Here is a 22,883-nt window from a genome sequence, read left to right as displayed (position 1 = left end):
AAAATTTGATATATTTCCTCTTTTAACTCCACAAAAATATTTGTGTGAGCATCAAGTTCCAGAAGCATTTAGTGAGAGAAAAGGGCCAATGAAAATGATTGGTTGGTGTAAATGGCTCCACTCCATTGGGGATTTATCACTCTTGGAAGGCATAAATAAAACACAGGGATCATGGAAAGCGTGTCCAGCATGGCTCACTCTTTAGTCTGAGTCTAAGTGATCTGGGAGACATCTCCCAGCACCCCACTGAGCCAAGCCATTCCAATACCCTGTCTAGTTTTGCAGTGTTAAAAGGAAAAATAAAAAAAAACTTTATATTCTATAAAATGTACCTGACAGCTCAAATGCTCAGATGATGAGGCCTATATCGATTAAAGGCGCTTCAAAAAACCCTAAAGATACTCTACCCGGGGACTCTTTCGCTTTTTGAATTCGTGCAGTCTTGTTTTCTCCAACCATTAAGCCGTCGCTATTATAAGTTCATCATTTGTGTCTGAAAGAGAGCGCTAACTGCATCGCAATGCTCCGCGGTGTTAACGGGTTTATTTTTAGTCGGAGACCGCCGCTGGACTGAAGGTCCCGCCCACGCGCGGCTCGGCTGCTGTGGATCAGACACCAAGTGGATTCAACAAGGAGTAACTCACTACTGCAGTCTGAAACCATGGCAGAGGAAGTAAGACACATCTTTGGGAATAGCACGTTTTTCCATGGACTTCTACCTTTTATTGGGCTTCTGCTGAGTGTCTGCACTGGTGGGTACTTTATCTTTTCATGATGATGTCATCTTGAATCGGACTTACCTTAAAGTTAACAGTTTGCGGTGAAGTTTACGTAGCGAGCTGGGATGAGGTGTCTGCGATAGCATGCCTAGGTGTAAATGCTCCGTTAACTGTTTTAAAATGAACTGTTATTGAATTAACAGTAATAAGCTCTTTATCTTGCTCTCAGAATTATTTTTTTTCACTATAAGATGCCCAAGATACAATCGTGTTCAAGTACTGCTTTATCCTTAATTTACTTTAGTTGTAATGTCCTTTTTTAAAATATACTTTATATATGTTACATATAATGTTAAAAAAATGCAAAACTATTCGATGTTCGAGATATCATTATTTATTTTATTTTATTTTATTTATTTTTTTACATCTAGTCTATTGCATATTTTGTTGTTGTTGAACACGACCAGATTACATTATTAAAATTTTTATTATTGTCTTTCTATTAAATGGCTTAGTTATTACTTGCTAATTTTGGCTTAAGCTTTATAGAGAAATTAAGTGTCAGTGACATTAATATTAAACACCTTTGTGTAGTGGCAGTTACCAAACAGTCACACTCGACAGTCACAGTTTCACATCACGGAATGGGCTATTAGAGTTATGGATGATAAAATAACCTCAAATGCATGCATTTGACAGAGAGGGGTACATCTGAACGTGCTCACAACTTTCACTGACCTTTTTAAAAATGTATATAAATGCTAGGAGAAAACATTCTTAAACTAATGTTTATGGAACATTGTTATAATTTATCGTAGCGTTGAGAGAAACAATGCTCTCTATTATTTGCACTTAATGAACATTCCAAGGAACATTTTTTGTAACTTTTAAATAAGATTTTAATCATAGTCTATGTTACGTATGTTACCATCGTTCCCTGAAGGAGGGAAGAGAGGCGTCACGTTGGTGAACAACGAATTAGGGTCTAGCTTCGAGAGACCAATCTGCTTTGAGTGTAATCCAAACAAGCCAATGCACACTGGCATGCAATTATTGCATCCAGCTGCAGCTGATCACAGAGTGAGCATAAAAAGGCAGCAGGTGCAATGCATACCAGGTTTTCGTAGAGGAGCCGAGCCGGTGACCCAGTCGCTCAGTGGTGATACAGCAGTCATGGAGATGGGACATGATGACTACATTGCCTCCTTCAGGAAACGAGGGTTACATAAGTAACCAAGACGTTCCCTTTCAGTCGGCCACTCTCAACGTCATGTGGGTGACGATGAATTGCGATCCTCTACCAAAGCGCCATGGATGTTGCCCCTTCCAGTGCCCTGTTCGAGCCACCTGTGACCCTTTTTGGTGTAGGCTGGGGCTCGCAACAAGAAGACCACTCACTGTTGTCCTTGCACTACCCACTAAGTGAGATTGGATAACACTGGGAAAACATACCCGTTCCACTTTTAACAGGAACGCTGCGGAAGCCCCATTCTTCCCGAAAGAGGTCTCGGGAGCAAATACTCATATGAACATACGTTTAAGTGCATATGGACAATTGGAGGTGATTGTAACCCTCTTGGAAATGGCAGAAGTCTGCCGGGAAAACACAGGCTCTGAGGCTATACAATGGACTTTACACATATGGGATCCGCTTAGGTCTGTATAAGCATCGCTGGCCAGACGAGTACCTACAGACCCGAAAGGGAGGCACTGTTCGCCCTGCCAGGTGGAGACGGTATTAGGACTGCTCCACCGGGGGACCCCCGTATCCCCGCTAGCTGCACCACCATCAAGGGTGGTGAGGGAGGAGGAACCATCAGGCAGTAAAGGATGTTTAAAGGATGTTTTTACTTATGTGAAGAGGATGATCTTTTCTGTCTATTTTACATAAAAAAATAATATATAAATTATAGTTTAACATTCAGATACATTGCGAACATGGAAACATTTGGGTATGTGCAGAACGAGACGTGAGCAATAACCTCCAAATAAATCTAGCCAAACCCGCGCTCGCTCGTCCTCATATGCAGGCACTGTCATGATCTAATGCACTGTAAATGCCAGATTTTTTAAAACAAATAGGCCTAGCAGAACGCAAAAATTCAAAATCGAACATTTTGCAGAACAGGATCAAATAAAGTACTGGTCATAATTCTTGATGTGAAAAAAGCGGTTCACTGACTGCGCAGCACAGCCACAAGTGCCACATTTACGTTTGGGATAATTTTATTTCTAATACTATAGTGTCATTTGAAGACATTGCAATTGCGTTTTAAATTGCAACAACGAGCACCACAAAACCATTTAAAGAGGCACATTCAGCGGTCTCCTTGGCGGGAAACAGTCAACAAAGTAAAATGATCTCAAACGTATGGCGCACTCTCTTCATTTTATCAAATGATCATCATCACATCTATTCATTTTACAGTCCTGCTACTAGCATTTTATTTAGACTAAAACCCCTTTAAATTCGGGTGAGAAAGCTTTTTTTTCCCAAGTGGCTTTTTCACATAACAATAATACCGCTGCAGACGCATTTTGCAGCATTAAGGTTATTAATTGATCGTTAATTTAAACGGCGATCGATCATGGAAATTATTGAATATTGACATCCCTAAATGCAAATGAGTTGGAAGGAAACCTGGTTATTGTCTGCATCAAACCATGCTTCCGAACAAAAGTCATTCACGGTTCTGGGCAGCTCCAGGACAGCTGTCTCTCCGAGCAGTGTTTGTGAGAGCTGCCAACTTCTCCACCCCATTTACAGAGTGAAATTCTTTGATTACCTGTATCTACCAGGACTGTTGTTGAATCTTCCAAAAGTTTTGGCTTGGGGTCCTTCACATGCGGCAGCAGCACTTTCCACTGTACTAATAACACAGGGCTGTCCCCTGACGTGCCTGACTTTAAATCGGCACTACTAAACACGGATATCGGCCAATGCCGATATTTTACAAAAATGACAAATATCGGCCCGATATATCGGTCGACCTCTAGTCTAGTGACATGCCCAGTAATTCCCCCAACCAGGGTTTGCAGGTTTTCTCGACAAAACCTGCCTAATCGCATTTCGGGGGTCCCTCATTAAAAAAAAAAAAAAAAAAAAAAAAAAAAATCGCATTCAAGGAGTAAAATGCATGTTTTTTCCAGAGGCTAAATATCACACTATTAACGTCACTTCAACCAGCGAACATGAAAATCAGCCCGCGGCAACAGTGTTTAAGTAGCTCAATTTTGAAACACTGCGCCCCAGGATCTAGTTGGAAATTTACTAGGTATGAAAGTGAAATTAAATGAAAAGAAGAAAATAACAGCTGCATTCGCCGGTGCCTACACCAGATCTTGTTGCCGATTTACTAAATGCCCGCAATGAGAACATGACTCATCCGTGAACGCCACCTCAGTGTGATTAATGCCTAGACACGTGAGGTAGTGATTGTGACCATCACCCGGTACCAGGTAATGACTGCATCCAGAAACGCACGGGTGAAATGGCATCTTTAAATGACGGTCCATCATCTTTACAAAGACGGCGCACCCATGAATCTCTTTTAGAGAAATTGTTCTTTCAAGGAAATACTATTTCAGTTCAGAGTCACACAGGGGAAATGACCGCTTGCAGCAAAATGGAGTAGTAGAACCTGAAGTGCACAACCCACTTGACACAAGAATGACCACTGCTGAAGCGTCATGATGCCAACACCAAAAGCTTCCAATGAGCACGTTGAACTCATAGCTCACTGAAGAGACTTGGATTGAGCAGAACGATGTTGTAGCTCTGCTCTAAAGTGGAAAAAGCTGGAATTCATTGCTCCTGCTGCCTTTTTATGCTTACACTGTGATCAGCTGCAGCTGAATGCAATAATTGCATGCAAGTGTGCATTGGCTGGTTTAGTTTACAGTTAAAGTAGATTGATTTCTAGAGGCGAGATACCAATTTGTCAGTCACCAATGTGACGTAGAGAGCGACCCACTGAAAGGGAAACACATTTTACCATTTTTAGACATTTTCATTTATCTGGACATTTTAATGTTCTTAGAATATTAAACAAAAACATTCAAGAAATGTCATATTTTAGGTGAAAAATGAAGTTAACATTTTTGTAACCTTAAATTAAAGTTAAAATCAAGACTAGATAACCAGACCTTTCGACATTATAGAAACATTTAAAAACAATATACCCACAATGGTTTTATAACCTGAATGTATTACTTCGGATATAGTCTCGCATTGCCAGACCTTCAGACAGACTGGGTTTAGCGGCATGTCATTTTGTTTGCAGGAGGGATGTTAAAGAATGTGACACACGTGTCTCCCAGAAATCCTGTATAATTCAACCAATCCGTTGATGATTTTGACAATACTGAAGTTGCCACTTTTGTGTCCCATATGCATCAGATGTTTAGCCAACGGTCCATTGGCATGACGTCTGAGGCTGAGACTACATTGGATAGTGTGTATTTCTCTTGGGATACAACTTCTATTTGAGATTCAGATTCCACTCTCACTCAGACTGATGAACCAGAATGGAATGGTTGTAAAAAGTGTTTTTGTAAATGGATCTGGTGTAGAACAAGTGAAAGGGTTGGTGTGTTTAAGCAAGGGGGTTGAGGGTGCACTTTAGTGCCTGAGAGTAAAAGGACTGAAGTAGACTGAAGAGTCTGGAAGTATTGACCTGTTATTGGGCACTCTGCCAGTGGCACCTTCCACTTTTGTTGCCTTAAATATTAGGTTAAAAGAGGAGAATCTCTCCCCCTGCCCTTTAGAAAAACACTGCAAGAGGAAGTGGTATGTTAAACAGAATGATTATAAAAGTTCGTAGCCCAATGGGAAGGGTGGAAAAATGGATGCAGCAAGCAACTTAAGCATAAATAAAGCATTTACCAAATGGCAGGGTTAGGTAATGGGTCATGGGATTTCGTTTTGATAGACTAGCTGCTAATATTGGCTTTCTGTAGATCAAACAGGAGAAACACTGATTTAAATAATAAGAGACATAAATGGATATTGAATAATTACCAGAGTAGATGGCAGACTATATCCCAGACTATGTCATGTATATGTCAGCCTATTTACACATAATATTTAAGAGGTTTTGTGATTTATTTCTGATTTATTTAAATACAATTATTTTATTAAATATTATTATTCACACACACACACACACACACACACACACACACACACACACACACACACACACACATATATATATATATATATATATATATAATATTTTTTACTCAGAAAAATCTATCAAATTTCAAAATAATTTACAAGGAAATGGCTAATGTATATATACATATAGTATAGATGTATAAAAAAAACATTCGAACAAGTTTTTTGAAAGGTAACCTATATAAGTATTTATATATCAAAAGTAAAATATATATAAAATATATACAATTTGCCATTATTAAATTGGATTAATTATGTCCGAAATATAGCATTTTGGTCTGGGTTGATGAATTGTTTTAGCTGATGTATGGATTTTCATGCATATATCATAAATCTAACGTGTATGTAATTTGAAGAGTGAATGTGATTTGAGGCTTTGTAAAATCAGCATTTTTTTTTTTTTTTTTTTAGTGTGCAAGTTGATTGCGTAGGGTCGTTTCAAGTATACATTTAGTTGACAAGGCATTCTCTGTGGTCGCTATCGGCAAATTACATGCAGGCTAATCCCAGGTCATGTAAGGACACGGTGTCTGTGATAGCCTCTCTGTAGATTGAGAAGGATCTATATTATGTAAATACAGTCAGCAAGTGTCACCCTGATCGGACAAATTAGACCAAGGTGAAAGCAATGCAGGCTCAGCTCCTCCATTATGCAAGTAATACGTCACAAAAATATGGGCTGGCCTGTGTTATTTCATTGCTGCAAGCTGAATGGATCAGCCAGACTGATATAGGCTAATTGTTTTTTTTTTTTTTTTGGCTTCCCTCTTGAAAAGATACTTAAGTTTGGCTGCTTTGTATAGAGCATAGAAAAGACCAGTGGATGTCAATAGTGATCCAGAATGCATGCTTACTTTCACAGGGCAATTTAAACAGACTGACTCTTATTATGTGTGCTGCATCATCCAGCCTGTCTTTTTAGTTCATTTTAATTTCACTTAGCCTACATAGAAGCAGGCTGAAATTTAACAATCACATTAAAAGATTCTTTTGAAGATGGTCCATCGGGAAACGAATGTTGGAACTTATTGTGAGCTGAGGCAGCACAGACAAGCCATGACCACAGAGAAGAATTTTGCTGTGAATGTCTTCCACCCTGGAAGATGTGATAATCAAAAGCTATGTAACTGGGCTGCTCTCCATTAAACAATGTAATGCATTAACCTTTAGCCCTGGGAAAGTGCTTCTCCTTGTTATGAGTGTATTTACTTAGTTGAAAAGAGCAGAATGGCTGATCACAGGCATATGTTGTGTTTTGGATGCTGTATTCCCTGTCAGGCTTCTTAACTAGCTTCCACCGGTCAACCAGCTTCACAAGAACACCATGCTGGTAACATTAGGTGTTGGTGAATATGATAATGTAGGAGGTATGATGTTTCACTTTAATAGTCTTATTCCAGCTAGAATTGGGTCAGTGACCTAAAACCCGACCAGAAAAAAATTATTTCCCATTCTTGTGTTTGCACAGTCACAGTCAGTATTGGCAGTTGCAATGCTTACCCAATAACTTCAGATGGGTGTATATTCCTGTACAACACTTGCATTGACCATATTTAGATCTTTTCCGTTGCATCGCTCATGTGATAGGTGCTGAACATCCTCTAGTTTCCTTACAGAATCAAATCCATCTGTTCTTGCAGTATTGAGAGCCCCATCTGTCTGGGCATTGGAACAAAGAAGGCATTTTATGTGCAATGATCGTCTATGGTGTCTTTGTAATTGTTAGTTGCAGTGGAAGTTTTTAACGAGGGCTGCCGTGCAGGAAGGCAGTCCATGTGCTGTGATGTTGACGAGGCCTCGGCTGCGTTCTCTTTAATTGTTGAAGTATGTGGTTATTGAAGGAATATGGAGAGAGTGGGGTCCTAATGGTCCTGCAGAGACATAAAGGTGGTTTTGGTGCATTTTATTTCTATTGTAAATATGACTGCTCCCTCATGAGAGCAGGAGTCCATGGTTTTGTAGGACAGGGAAGCTTTATTGTAGAACTTGTAATGATTATTCAGCAGCGTTGGAAGGATTTCCTGTTGAACTGGGTTAACTTTTGACAAGAATAAGCTTTAGTGGGTAAATCTTCAGAGATTTGTCTAAAATGATGTGTCCTGTAGTACGACTATTTGAGATAATGTGATATGGGTCAGTGACATAAGTGTCGTAAGTGTCAACAATAAAGAGAATTCTTTAAAATATATATACTTTATAAACACATGCATTGTTTTTTTTTATTAACATGTAAATTAATGGTTTGAATACTTTGTATGTCTTTTTTTTCAAATTTGAATTCTTAATTCATAAATATCATAACATTTTTGGGGAGTTGCACTCTTGACGATTTACAACCTGAACCAACTTTCTGACCTACATTTAATAAATTTAATTGCATTTTTTAATTGACCTTTAGAAAGATTCATGAGGTTCTCCATGATAGCATTTTTTACTTTTATGATACCTTAAGATTAAGGTTTCTTCTCAAGAATTGAATTGTTTTAGTGAGGCTTTTTCTTGATTATGATATATATATATATATTATAGATAGATAGATAGATAGATAGATAGATAGATAGATAGATAGATAGATAGATAGATAGATAGATAGATTTGGAAAAACAACCAAATTCTCCATGGATAGAAAAATTGGCCTAGGAAACATAAAAAAACTAGGGGAAAATTTTACTCCTAAATTTCTATATTTCACTAATAATTACAGATGAACAGTAAGCAACACATTTAATAAAATTTGTAAAAAAATATATATATATTATTTCTTTTTGTTGTTGTTTGTTTGTTTGTTTGTTTTTTTATTTACAACTTGGAAAATAATATTGCTGGACTGACAAATATAGGCATAGAAAAAAATTTCACTCAGAAATTGCTAGTAAATTTCTCAAATAACTACACAGAAATGGCAAACACATTGAATTAAGTGTGAAATTTAAAGTAGAAAAACAGAAATATTATTTTCTTCTAAAACATGCTCCAAAAATCAATTAACAACTTAAAAAAAATAATTATTATTTTCCCCCCATCGCATGTGTGATTTTTTTTTTCTCTTTTGTTAAACTGACACTAAATTGATCCCACATGTGCTAATGTTGCTTGTTGACTTTATAGCTAATGGTCACACAGGTGGAGAATGTATTAAATCGGAGGAATTCGACATGCAAGCAAACTTAAGGACAAAGCACTCAAGGTGGGTGGTTTTGGGTATCAATAATGATTTGTGTTCTGGTCAGCCCTTTTGTGGACAGGGAAAAGAGGAAAAGGGGAGTGTGCAGAGAAACTAAAGTCTATTGTGTTTCATGTTGACCAAACTGCTGTACTACTTTGCTTTTTAATTCCGTCCTGTTTGTCTGTCCTTCCCTTTGTGACATCTTGAGTGTTGTGTGTCTTTGTTGGCAACATTTCAACCCCCTAAAAGCCTTGAGGAACAATGTCTCATCCTTTGATTTTGGCACTCCTAGCAGACTTGTTTTAGTGGACTTTTTGAGGACCTAGATGGTTTTGACATTTCTGGCAGCTGTTGCGCAATTTGAGTCATTGTATGTGCTGATCCAAAGAATGCAAACAGATTTTCACACTTCTTTTGTTTGAATAGCCATAAGCTTTTTCAGTTGAGCCCCGCTTCCCTTTGGTGTATGCATGAACACTAAGACTCAGAAGGGAAGGAAAACATTTCTCAGGGAGTTTGGGATGAAAGTCAAAATCCCAGCCCTTGTATACCCAGATAGCGTGCTGTTCTGAGAAACCTCATTAACAGCTCACATTCCATACTTAAATTACCTTGTTTTGAAGCTCACATTTTAATCAGGCGTTCAGAGGAATAATGCTTAATGTAGTGCTTTTTAAACGAGTTCCCAGCTTGGATTTCAGATTGGGATCGTTTTTCAGAACAACGTGGTACTTGAGGAAATTCAAAAGAATACTCAAAGAAGAAAACTCCACTCAGAAAAAGAGTAGGGGCATTTTAATGTACTTACACTTATGTTTAAAAGTTTGAAATCATATATATATATATTTCAATACTTTTATTAAGCAAGAATGGATTAAAATGATCAGTAAATGCATAGTTGCCATTTTTATTTAAATAAAAACATCTGTTCCTTTTAAGTGTTTATTAAGCAAAAGTATCCTGGGAAAAAAATCTATTGCTGTTTTAAAAATATATATTTTTTTCAATATTGACAATAATAAGAAAAAATCTATCTGTTCCATGACACAGAACCACAGAAAATACTTTCATACAGAATTAATGCATTAGAGTATGTAGCAAAATTGGAATCGTAAAGGGAAATTGATTTGTAAGGCAGAATCAGTAACTCATGTAATATGTGAATGAAAGATTTTTATTAACTAAATATTAAGGGAAACTAATCTAACAAACGAACAAACAAACATAGAAACAATCACTCATACAGGGGAAATGGCAAATGAGATTTGATGGAGGATACCATCAGGAGTCGCGATCACGTTCTTCTGGTTTTGAAGAGTGATGAATTCCAAAGATGTCCTGACTCGATAGTGATTGGGAGTTCCTTCCCAGTGAAATGTGAAAAGAGCTAAGAGAGACATCAGCTGAGATCCTAAGATCTTTGGTGAATGGAAAGTCTTAGAACACTAATATGTTGAATAGGTATCAACATCTAATATACACTCTTGTTTAGATCATCAGAAGATGATTTAGTAGGAGGAAGATTTTCTCCACATACTCTTAGGTCATAAAAGTTATCTGGTCTGGCTGAGGTGACGTGGTTGCCATTGTAACCAAGGGTCTGGAGTCTTTCGCAGACATCCATGTTTACACGGGTCTGCAGGGAGCTACACTGTTACCAAAATGGTCACATATGCGACCTTTTGAAATGACATTGCGACCCTAATTTTTATGGAGTCGTAAATGTATCACTGATTATTTTTGTACCTACTTATTTGTTATGCTATGATTTAATATGAGCATTTATTAAAACAGAAATGTGTATTTTAAGAATACGTTTTATAATGTGCTCCGAGCATTCAACACGTCAAGTTGGCTTGCCAATTTAAACATTCAAAAGAGTTTAAAGCATTCAAACACAAGATGCGGTAAAGCTGAACTGAGTAGCTGGTTACCCGCGTGTTGTGTTCGGTGCGCATGAGAGAGCCGCGTCTCATGTGATACAAATCGCAGTTTAAACAAACAGAAAAAAAAGAGCAAAAAGCTTAATTCAGCACTGCTGTGTTCTGCTGTTCAGGGCGCACGCAGAGACGCGTCTCAAAGTCTTCTTGCTTTTGTACCGACAACAGATACATACAAAATATTTCAAAATACCCGTCTTGGAAAGTGTGTTCGAAAAAAGTATGTGGTTAAGTGAAAGTTGAGAAAGAAATCGGATGTGTATCATTATAATGGATGCATTGTCTCTTAAAGTGACCGCGCCTAATTTACTAGCTCTGCTGTCAGTGTCTTTAATGTATGAAAATAAATGTAAATCATTCAATGCTCTTGATTGAATTACTTTGTAGTTTTAACAACAATTTATCCGATTCCATAGTCAATCCAAAAATCTGATATAATTGATTATATTATTTTACTGGTGGGTGCAGGACACTAGTTCATTTATGTAAGTGAGTATTGCAAATTACAGTGATCTGCGAAATATTATACCCCAAAATTCTTCATACTGTAGGCTACCAGTGAAATTGATTAAAAAAAGTTTTAATTTAATTAAGGACCTGACCATGTTTTGCTTAAGTGTTTCTTTCTTTAATTGCTAATGCAACCTGTTCACACCACAGACTGAACCAAATTAAGCATTGCTTGCTTGGTAACTGTTCAACAAAGTATTGATAGTTGTGTAAATATTGTCATACTGACAGATGTCCGAAGTTTTGTTTGATTCCATTACATATTTTTCTATCAAAGTTATCTGACATTATCAAGAGGAGTTCTTGTCATATTTTATTACCAATGTCTAAACTATAGCAAATAAACTACGATAATGTGAGAAATTTTGAATACATTTTGGTTTGACTGTGTATTTTATTTTACAGTGAATACTATGCAGTGCTATTTTAAATTAACAAAAACAAACGTAAAAAATGTAAACATTGTGTAAATAGCACAAATAAATAAATAAATGGAATGAATATACAGTACAAATTAAACCGTTTCCGACAGGGCCCACTGTACAACCTGCACCAGGGCCCCTCTAACCCTAGCTACGGCCCTGGGTTAAGATACCAAGACGTACTGTAAGAAATAAAACTAGAAGGCATGTGGTTTAAAAGATGGCAAGTAAAATAAAAATGACATCTGTATGCAATACAGTTTCATTATTGTTCATTATTATCCAGAGTGGCTTACTATGAATAATTTGTGCGACCAAATCATGTTTTGCGCCGGTAACTGAAAAAGTTAGTAGCACAAGTGCCACCAGTGGAAAAGGTTAGTGTAGTTCCCTGGTCTGTGATCATTTGTTAATCTAATGAATAATTGATTTCTTAAATCAAATGGAAAATGGTGTGTCTGACTGGTCCAAATGCTACAAAGAAGAGCTGCTATTCTAGTACTTTTACACTATTACTATTTAGTATTATAATTTTTTTTAATATATATGTATATATTACCGACATTTATTGAATTCTTGATTGATTGGCTGACAAGTCTTGATTCATTTTCTGGACAGCTATGAAGTATTTCCATGTGTTTTGACTGCACTACAGTTCAGTATCCACATACAAATCAGATATGACAAACAATTACTTTTTTTCAATAGTTAGTTTTTAATATACGGTATATGGGAGTTGCTTTCAAACTAAATGTAATCAGTGGTACACAACATAGAAGCACTCTTTTAGTCTGTTGAGCGAACCGATGGCACTTTTTCTAACCTCTGTTAGACAGCTCCTAAATTACCAACTGTTCATTCACACACAAGGATGAATAACACAAGCACGAAAGAATTTGCCACCACTAATAAGCAATTCACCCTTGCATTGTTCGCCTTTGACCCCCTCTCATGATGTTAATGGCATCTTATGGAAAGCATTCTTTGTTTTGTTTCAAAAGAAGTCAAGACATCAAAATTACGCGTTGCTTGTGCTTACTGCAGACAAATGAGTCTCAGTAAAGGCCTCATTGTTTGGGTCTTGATTTTGGTGTGAAGGGTCGGCAATGTGTGACATCTTTAATGCTAACATTATCGATTCCTTTTTTACTTTAAGTGCCAGTCTTTAAATCAGATGTGATAGCTTAAAAAAAGACTTGCAATAATGAGTGAGGAAGAAGGAAAGGAGCCTTAGGGAGGAGGGAATGTTTGTGTTTTATTTGAATTAAGTTAGAGGCTTTCTTGGCACTCGGAGAATGGTTTCATTGTTTCCAAGAAAGTAAATATATCAGCTTTCACATATTTTATGACTAATGACTAAAAGATATGTTACCAAATATCAATAAACACAAGTCTGGTGGCCTTAAAACATTGATTTGTCTATGTATTAAACAGAGTCTTGTAATGACTGCTCTTAGAGGTATTAATGATTAGTAAACATTTATAAACATTTGCAAATGTTGAATAGTTTCCACTTTTGAATGGGTACTGCAAAACATGAACAAATAATTAATAGATTATTCGTTAAGATGTGTAAATAGAGGTCTACACAACAAACAAAGAACAACAACTGAAAATCGTATGAAGTGAAAGTGGCAATATTTGAAAAATGCTGAAAAGTGGGCAGAGCACAGCCGAGATAGAGGGGAAGAAACGAGGGTGGGGCTGAGCGGGTGTGCCGTGAACCTGAGACCAGCGGTGATGGATTAATTGACAGCTGCTGTCAGAGTCACTGAAATGGAGAGTGACTGTAGTGACGCAAGTAGCATTGTAACAGATCGTTCATTTGAAGTAGAGGATGTCGAGGTGTCTGTGGACACAGGGCCAGGGCCTAAGCCATATCAATTCGAGCCGCTGGCTACAACTGCGGTCTTAACTCCCGCATTGCAATCAGCATCCTACAATACTAGCGATGCAGCTGCGCAAGAGAGAATGGGACCAGTCTCTGAGTAAGGCACTGTGTCGCTTTTCAGCGTGAGCTGTGTGGAGAAGCCCATTTCCACCTCCATTGAGTTGTAGAAGCAATCCCGCGTAAAATGCAGTTTGCACACTCCAGCTCTAGACGGGAACTCACGGTCTTCAAGGCCAAGAGCATGCAACCACTGGCGCTTAATTTTCAAGTCTGCTGGAAAACTATGCAGTCCAGCAGTGCTGTTGCAACCAGCAACAATACACCTACGTACCATCCTGACCACTGTACTAAATACAGATAAATCTACGCTAAGCTATCCTAACTGATGCAATACTATGCTACTAACTATGCTTATAACAATACTAATGTTACACTAACAACTATGCTAATTAACTACATTGGCTACACGTAAATAACTATATAAATGACTGTTATGCTAAATAGATGTTAATCATCATTTTCAATACTCGCAATTCCAACTCCTGATTCGCTACAGTGATTTTGACGGAACAAGATGGTTTTATACTGCCAAGGGTGTGGTGAGCTGGAAACTGCTTACCACGCAAAAACCGCCACCGCTTATGTCGCGTACCACCGCAAACATCCAATAGGAAAAATCAACTGCAGTAGCCACCGTTCAACCTGAAGAGGGCAGCACTCAAACATTTTTACAACACATATTGTAGAATTAAAACACTTTATACTCAAATGTCAAAAAAGTTACTCAAATCAATGAACAGCACTAATAAAGCCCCATTCTTAGGGCCCTATTTTAACGATCTGAAACGCAAGTGTCAAAGCGCGAAGCGCAAGTAACTTTGTGGGCGGGTCTCTGCGCTGTTGCTATTTTCCCGGCGGGATAAATGGCTCTTGCGCCCGGCGCAAATCTAAAATGGGTTGGTCTGAAGTAGCTTCATTATTCATAGGTGTGGTTTGGGCGTAACGTGAAATAAACCAATCGGAGCGTCATCCAACATTCCCTTTAAAAGCAGGTGCGCAAGTTCCATTATGGATTGCTATTATTATGGCGTATTTACCAGGCGCACGCCAGGAGCGGTTCACAGCCGAGGAGACTGATGTTCTTGTAAGAGCAGTGAAAGACAGAGAAGTTGTGTTGTATGGGGATGGGAGAAACCCACCCAAAATACACCACAATGATTTCCGTCATCTCATGTGTTAATATTTTTTTAGTGTAACAATTTATGATTTGCAAAAATAACTGTTGCATCTGTGTAGATTACATGAGCAAAGTGTATGCGCGTTGTGCACGCTATACATTATGGTCAAGCATGCGCCCTTAAAATAGCATAATGAACAACGCGCAACGCGCCACTGACTTTAGACTAGGTTTTTTCTGGTCAGTGGCGCAATTGTTTAATGGAACAGCAAAATAGCACCAGGGATTGTTTGCGCCGGAACACACCTCCTTTTTTGCGCTGAAATGCCCAGGGAGCGCATGTTCATTCACTAGTTTAGCGACGTGCTTCTGTGGAGGGAAAAGCGCGCTTTGCGCGGGTGCAAAATAGGAATGACACATGCGTCGGTGTACAAAGTCAATTGCGCTGGGTGCAAGATAGGGCCCTTACAGATCATTAACTAAAAAAAAGTTGGTTTAGGGTTTAGTTACTCTTTAAGTAAGTTCATTAGTAAACACTAACAAGAACATTATCTCATATTTCTAGCTATGTGAATATATATTTACTAATGATCTGTTAAGCATTATATAATGTTTGTTAGTAATTAATAAATGAAAGTTATTATAAAGTGTTACCTGTGTTGCTAATGTTACACAAACCATGTTCCTGTGATAATATTATAATGAGATATATATATATATATATATATATATATATATATATATAAGCCCCACCAACCAAGTTTACATGATTGGTTACATGTTTGTGATGGCGGTAAATTTTCTAATCAAATGTGTCTTTTTTGCACTGCAGTTTTAAGGAAAAAATACTGGTAATGAGATTGAATGATAAATGTGCAAATGATTTGTCTTCACATGTCAAAATTCTTTTTAAAAGCACCAGATAAGTAAACAACATGCTTTTCATCAAAGGGGGTCTTTAATTATCAAACCCCCAACCCGTAAGTTCTCCATCATTTTGGATGTGTTCATGTGTGCTTGTCTCATTAATACTTAAAGACTACTGCCGCGTTCCAGGCAACCCGTAACCCGTGTTTTTCCAACCTTATACCCATGAAAGTGCACTGGAACGGCAGTCAAACCCGTGACTTCCCACCCGTGAACTCATACTAGATTGATGTACTCCCAGTTATGAGCTCTGATGTCACATAGGCCGCAGAACAACAATGGCAGCCCCTACGGATAATATCGTATACGGATGCAGTGTTTATGCAAGTGGTACAAGTTGAAAAATAGATTTTAGAACAATATAACATTGCAATTAAATTAATAATCTAGCTACTATGGCTTGCGCTCAGGAAGTTTGGCGTGACTTGCCTGGAACGCTACAAAGTCGTGAGTCGCCTGGAACGCAGCATAACTCAACTGTTACATCAGCAATACTGGTTCAGAGGACTAAAGTTATTCTTGTTTCACAGCGTGTCAACATTTTGTTTTTGAGCAAAGCCAGTTCCAACAATTCCCCTTTTTCTTAGTCTGTGGTTTTACTCCCAAATAGATTAATTCTTAGGAAAGAGAGTTTTCTTTGGGGCATCCAACCACAAAGATTTCTAAATATTTATGATTTCCTTTTGGAACCCAATATAATCATCCTTAATGCATTCAACATTTGTACAAGCCTTGAGCGTACGGTCTCTGTTCTGCACAGTAGTGTCTATAGGTCCAGCAATCAGGTCCTATTAAGGGTCATGAACTAGGATAACTTTATGATCCCTCTCTCTTTTGGCAGTACTATATACGAGTAGTCTGGTTAGTAAGGCCCTCTAGCAGAACGAACCTCTCTCTAAACTGAATAACCATAGCAAGTGCCACAAAACAGCAAAGTTAATTACCTTTGGTATGTCTAGTATAGCTGTTGCATGTCATGTCTCTTTAGCCTCTGATATTCATAGTACAACATTGGCATTGTGACCAAAGGTGAAGCAGTTCAATTGAAGTCACACTGCTCCCATCTAATGTAGACTGACTGCAAACTGAAACAATGGTGTCTCTCTGTCTGTCTTTAGGTCAATCTGTATTCAGCAGCTTTAGTAAAAGTCAGAGAATCAGTTGTTTAACCACAAATATTTCTTTGTTTTTTGTTATGCACATTAGTGGTCAAGCTTCATTTTTTTTATTTGTTGGTTTTTCTCACATCACCCTTTTTTTACATGGATAATGAGAGGGAATAAACTGCTTTAAAGTCTTAAAGGAATAGTTCATCCAAAATTTAAATTAAAAATTAGTTCTTGTTATTTGAATACTATTAATATTCTACCATATAATTTATTAATATTTTTTTTAGATTAGCTTTTATTTATGTATTTTCCATTTTATTGTTTTTATAAGTTATTTTTTTAATTTATAGTCAATTTATGCTCTTTTGTAATTTTTATTAGTTTTTTAAAAATATTTATATTTGTCTTTCACTTATTTTTATTTAAATGAAATAATTTTACGTTTTTATAATTTTAGTACTTCAACTTAAACTTTTAAGTTAGTTGTCAAAACCACATTTTGCTAAATTTATTTTAGCAATTTATTCAGCTCAATTAACAATTTTTTTTATTATTATTTAAAGAGATTTATTATTTTATTATTTTTGGTCAACAATTTTTCTCTTCCATGTCAGTCTCTGCTGCTATTCTCCAGAGTACCACAACACATGCGTGTGCATTCCTCTGCTTGTAAACAAGGCACAGCTCTATGTCAGAATGGTTGCTCCTGCGTCAGCAGCATGCATCGTGGTACTCTCATGAATGGTTGCAGAGACTGACTTGGAAGAGAAGAATTGTTGACTAAAGTCATTATTTTTCTTTTTATTGCACAAAAAAAGTTTTTTGTAGCTCCATAATATGATAGTTGAACCACTGTTTCTGGGCCTTGAAAGTGGTAGTTTCCTTGCTGTCTATGCAGGGTCAGAAAATGTGTGTTCTGAAATATGAACAAAGGTCTTATGGGTTTAAAACAGCTTAATTAATTACTGACAGAATTTTCATTTTTGGGTGAACTATCCCTTTAACATTAACAGCACTGATCTGTATGTTTTCTTTTGTGCAACAAAAAAGATGTTCAGCAGAATATTCATGGTTCACTTTTCATTTGAATAAAAGCGCAAAAGCATCATAAAAGTTGCCCACATTTTTATTTTAATGCAATACTATATTTGAAGTCTTCTTAGTTTTAATCTAATTACTTTTTTGAAGAACAGACAAAAAATGAAGCTTTTATTCAATAAGTCTTGCTTTGCCTGATCCCTGTACTTTATTGTGTGGAAAAGACAAGTGTGATCATTCTCCAAGTGTTCTTATTTTCCACAGAAGGGGAGTCATGCAGGTTTAGAATGAAATGATGATAAGTAAATACTGACAGAATTATGGGTGAAATACTCAAGTTTAAACAAGATTTGTTATCTTCTAACCCTAGCTCAGTCTGATTTCTCATAAAGTTTCTTTTATCTTTTATAGTGCATTTCTGTTGACGTTCACCATCTCTCCACTGCCATTATGACATTAACAAAGCATTCATTTAAAATGTCCTCATTGGTTTTGTCTTGCCTCATCACCGTGGTCTTACAAAACAACTCTAATCTGAGTGAGCTGTTGCGTGCAAAAGAAGAGCCTGGCCTCATATGCTTCCTGCCTTTTTTTGAAACCTGAAAGTAGGGGATGCATCAGCTGGTTTTTACCTCCCAGTGACCTGACAAAAAGTCCAGGGCTTTGGGACAAGTCTCCCCGCACCGAAATGAAGTTAAGATGTTTCACAAGAGGGTGAGGTCAGGTTTGGATCTCAGTTCACGCTGGGGCATTTGGCGTTGGGACGAGGAGTGGAATGCATAGTGGAGGGCTCAAATATACTCTTGGACCCCATGAACAGCTTGTAGCAGTTAGTGATGTCAGGAGAGAGAAAAACAAACACAGGCAACGCTTCAAAGACTGAGCATATCTCTTCCATTAATTCATTTCTGATTTGTTTCCCCTCATTTCCTTCTTGTTCTCACTCATCTTCGCCGTTCCGTGTAGCGACCATTCGATTAGTTCCTTGTTACCTTTGCCAATTTTTTTAATTTTATGCAGTCACACTATACTTCTCATTTCCTGATGAATCTTTAAAATCTGATTGGCAGAGCTGGGCTGGCCCTCAGATGACTTTCTCCAGGCCTACATGCTTTTCGAAGTTTTATGTACTGTTAAACCAGGCCTGGATTGAGTTAATGATGGAACCCTTTAGATTGTGATATCCTCAAGCAAAGTTTGCATGCTTGTGAGGGAACGATGGTAATTGTATCTATCAATTGGTTACATTGACTTTCAATTTGTTCAAAGCCATTTTACACGTTTACAACAAAAGCAGTGAACATAAATCTGGCCTTGATTCGGGTATCTGAGGCAGAAGCCATCTGTTCATCTCTACTGAAAGAGCAGGACATCTATAGATATACTTCTGCATATAAGACTCTACTAAAGAACCTTGTGTTAAAGGAATATTCAGGATTATATACAGTTTAAATGCTATCCACAGCATATGTGGCCTGGAAATCATTTTAGTGCATCCTTCAGTTTGTAAGAACAAATAAAAAATATTATTTTTTTTTATTTTTCTTTAATAGATTTTAATTTTATTGCACTGATGAGGACGGAGGTTCTTATACAACCAGTGTATTTTGAATCCCAAATTATTTCTTTATTGACGCATTTCTTTTAAGTGAATCAGAATCACACAGCTCAACCAGTTGAGTGTGACTCAAATGAATCAGTTAATTTTAATGAATCAAACTCATAGAACTTAACTGTGAAATGTAAATCAGTGTAGTTACAGTACCTGGTTGTCCTTATGAGCATGTGTAAATGTACACACATTATGAGTTTTATATATATTGCATGCTTATATCTCTCTCTCTCTCTCGCTCTCTCTCTCTCTCTCTCTCTCTATATATATATATATACACACATACATATATCAATCAAATAAAGGAATATATTTGGTTTATAATTTTTACTATTGACTAGTTGGGGCCAGTTATTTTTTCATTAATTCTTAAAGGGGGGGGTGAAATGCTCATTTTCAATATCCTGTTAATCTTGAGTACCTATAGAGTAGTACTGCATCCTTCATATCTCCAAAAAGTCTTTAGTTTTATTATATTCATAAGAGAAAAATAGTCTGTGCCGATTTTTTTCGGAAAAACACGAGCGTCTGGAGGCGTGACGTGTGGGCGGAGCTAAAGAATCACGAGCGCCAGTAGGCTTTTGCGTTGAGAGCGTTTGGAAGTTGTGACATTACCCTGAGGAAAAAAAAAACATCATCCAAAACAAACAGTTAGATTCAGCGTTTATTTATGATCCAGAATCAGATCCAGAGGCTGAAACTGAACGAGAGCAGCAGCAGCAACGACTACAACAGCGTCTATATGTGGTATGTATTGAAACTGTATATATTTGCTTTCTGACGCTCCTCGCACTCGCTCCGAGAGGGGCTCGAACCCGGGTCTCCTCTAACAAGGAGGCTAAATGGCTACAGCCACTAACGTCTTTTGCTAGTGCGTCTCTTGAGATCGGACAGCACTACTCGCTGGCCTCCGTTACACTTAGCGGTTTTGGAAAATGACTAAGTTCCACTTTATGCCGTCTTTTTTTTTCTTTAAAGGTGCTTTAAAGAAAAAATGTGCTTACGTGCTGATAGCTAAGTTAACAACACAGAGATATTTGAAGCAGTTTTATTCACCGCCTGCGGTTCCAACACAAGAAATAAACGATATGGAAATCCGGTGTCAAACTGGGCCTTGTTTGTAAAACAAGCATCTTGGAAATGCAGGGAACAAACACAAACACTTGCACAACTCCGTTGATGCTCTTTAAAAATAAACTCTGTCCACTGGTCCCTTGATGTTATTTTTTTTTTGGTAATCTGTGCAGGGTTGTCTTGCCCTTGCAACCAAAAACACACTTCTTTTGTGACATTTCGCACTTGCTCTGGTCAGTGAATGTCTCGTCTCTGCTCTGCAGAGCTTAGTGCCCTCAGGACCCATATAAGGAAATTCCGCTCCATCTAACGTCACACAGAGCCATACTCGAAAAAAACTTTCCGAAACTTGTGACAAACCGGAAGTACAAACGTACAACTTAATTTTTGAAACTTTGTCCATGTTTAACATGGGAATCCAACTCTTTAACAGTGTAAAAAACTCAGTATGCATGAAATAGCATTTCACCCCCCTTTAAGGCTGTGTAAACACCTTTTCAAATAATTATTTTAAATGTTATAATCTCATAATTTGGTAATGAATTTGCATTTAGTTTGACCTGTATTCCTTAAAAGTACTAAAATAATCATCAATAGAATCATTAAGGAACCAGAAGCTTCAGAAGAGTTACATTCACAGTTCCCTTTTCTACTGCCTATGGAGCCTAACCTGGGCTATTCCTTTAATTCTGGTTTAATCAGGGTGGTTTGTGGCAAAATTCAGATAGACTCTTTTTGTGGTATCCCAGACAGGCCAAGATGGAACATGTACCATTTATGGATGCCCGAGCTGTGTAACATACCACAAATTTCATCACGGTGGTGTGTATAGGTTTTTGGAGTTGTTTTCACAGGCGACTGCAGGCCAGTATTTTTGTCAGTGTGTGTTCGTTATCCTCCCTGATGAGCGCCGTTGGATGTGTTTGTAGAATGTATGTGTGTACGTGACAGGGGCAGGGTTGCGAGGTCAGCGGTGGTTTGGCTGGTAGACAGGTGACAGCTGCTCCCAAAGCTCAGACTGCAGTGAAGACTGTGTGTTGTTCTGGCCTATACACAACAAATATACATAGGCCAACCATAAACAAAGCATAAATAACAGCTCAAACCTTTGCCAATTGAAATGCCAGTTGACCCTGGTTTTCCAATGATAAAATAATACAACTGTATTTAGTTAGTACTTGAAATTTTCAGGTTGTCTTATGTTGCCTTGCATCCTAAGAGCTCTAAATCTCCTTGTGCTCACCTGGGTTTTGATGTGGCAGCCCAACATCAAACGTCAGACCACATCTGAAGTTTGCCTGGCCTTAAGTTTTGTTGCGAGTTAAGCACAATTTTAAGCCCCTTTTATTATAACTAGTCATTAGGTAAAACAGAGGGTTCCTTACTGAACAACCTCCGTTTTGGTCGAAAGTCATTTACATTTTTTATAATGTAAAAAGGGTTTAACATTTTAAATAGAAATCTTGTAGAATGGAATAGGACAATGGTTTTTATCCTATACATTTCTTCTTCGTTACCATTTGTCAATGGTGTCTTTATTTGTTCTGGTTGTAAGTGCAGTATGTGTGTGTGTGTGTCTGGATTTCTATGACTGTCACATTGCTAATTTCTAAACATGTTTTGAGACCTCTGCATTCTGCTCCATTGTTGCATTCAGAGTTTATTGTAACACAAGTTATGTCCTGTTACAACGGATGTAAAGTAATGCTCTTGATCCTATTTATACACACCTTTTAAATACTTTTTGAATATGTATATGTTGCTACATGTTATAAAATTCTAACAGATTAGGAATTAAATGATGCTGAGTAAATGATAGAAGAGATTTCATTTTGTGTGATTTATCTGTTTAATAAAACAGTAAAAAATTGAGCCTTACAGGTATAAAACTTTTGTAACCTACACTTGCTGATTGACGTAAATGTCTCTGTAATGATCACAGTGTGAATTGAAATGGGTGATCTTCCGGTCTCAGCAAATTTGATAGTCAACCAGTCAGCCAGATTGCAGTGTAGTCTCTCTCTGTCACACACACACACACACACACCCTCCCTTTCTCCGTCTTTGTGTGTGTGTGGTGGTATTCTTGCAATTACAGGGTGGGCAGGGGAACAGTCTG

The 22,883-nt window shown here is 37.6% G+C and overlaps 1 protein-coding gene across 1 annotated transcript in view; it reads left to right on the top strand.

Annotated features, from left to right (window-relative positions):
- Positions 1 to 211: 211 nt before the first annotated feature.
- LOC128029371 (nectin-3-like protein) overlaps positions 212 to 22,883 on the top strand; it is a 38,905-nt gene continuing 16,233 nt past the window's right edge. Inside the window, exon 1 of the mRNA XM_052617129.1 lies at positions 212 to 752. Within this exon, the coding sequence (XP_052473089.1) occupies positions 662 to 752 (91 nt within the window). The 5' untranslated portion in view covers positions 212 to 661. The remainder of the gene's footprint in view (positions 753 to 22,883) is intronic.

Source organism: Carassius gibelio, chromosome A15, assembly GCF_023724105.1.
Source record: "Carassius gibelio isolate Cgi1373 ecotype wild population from Czech Republic chromosome A15, carGib1.2-hapl.c, whole genome shotgun sequence".
NCBI classification, from domain to species: domain Eukaryota; kingdom Metazoa; phylum Chordata; class Actinopteri; order Cypriniformes; family Cyprinidae; genus Carassius; species Carassius gibelio.
Note: the sequence above shows the minus strand (reverse complement) of the source record. Positions and strands in the feature narration are given on the sequence as shown.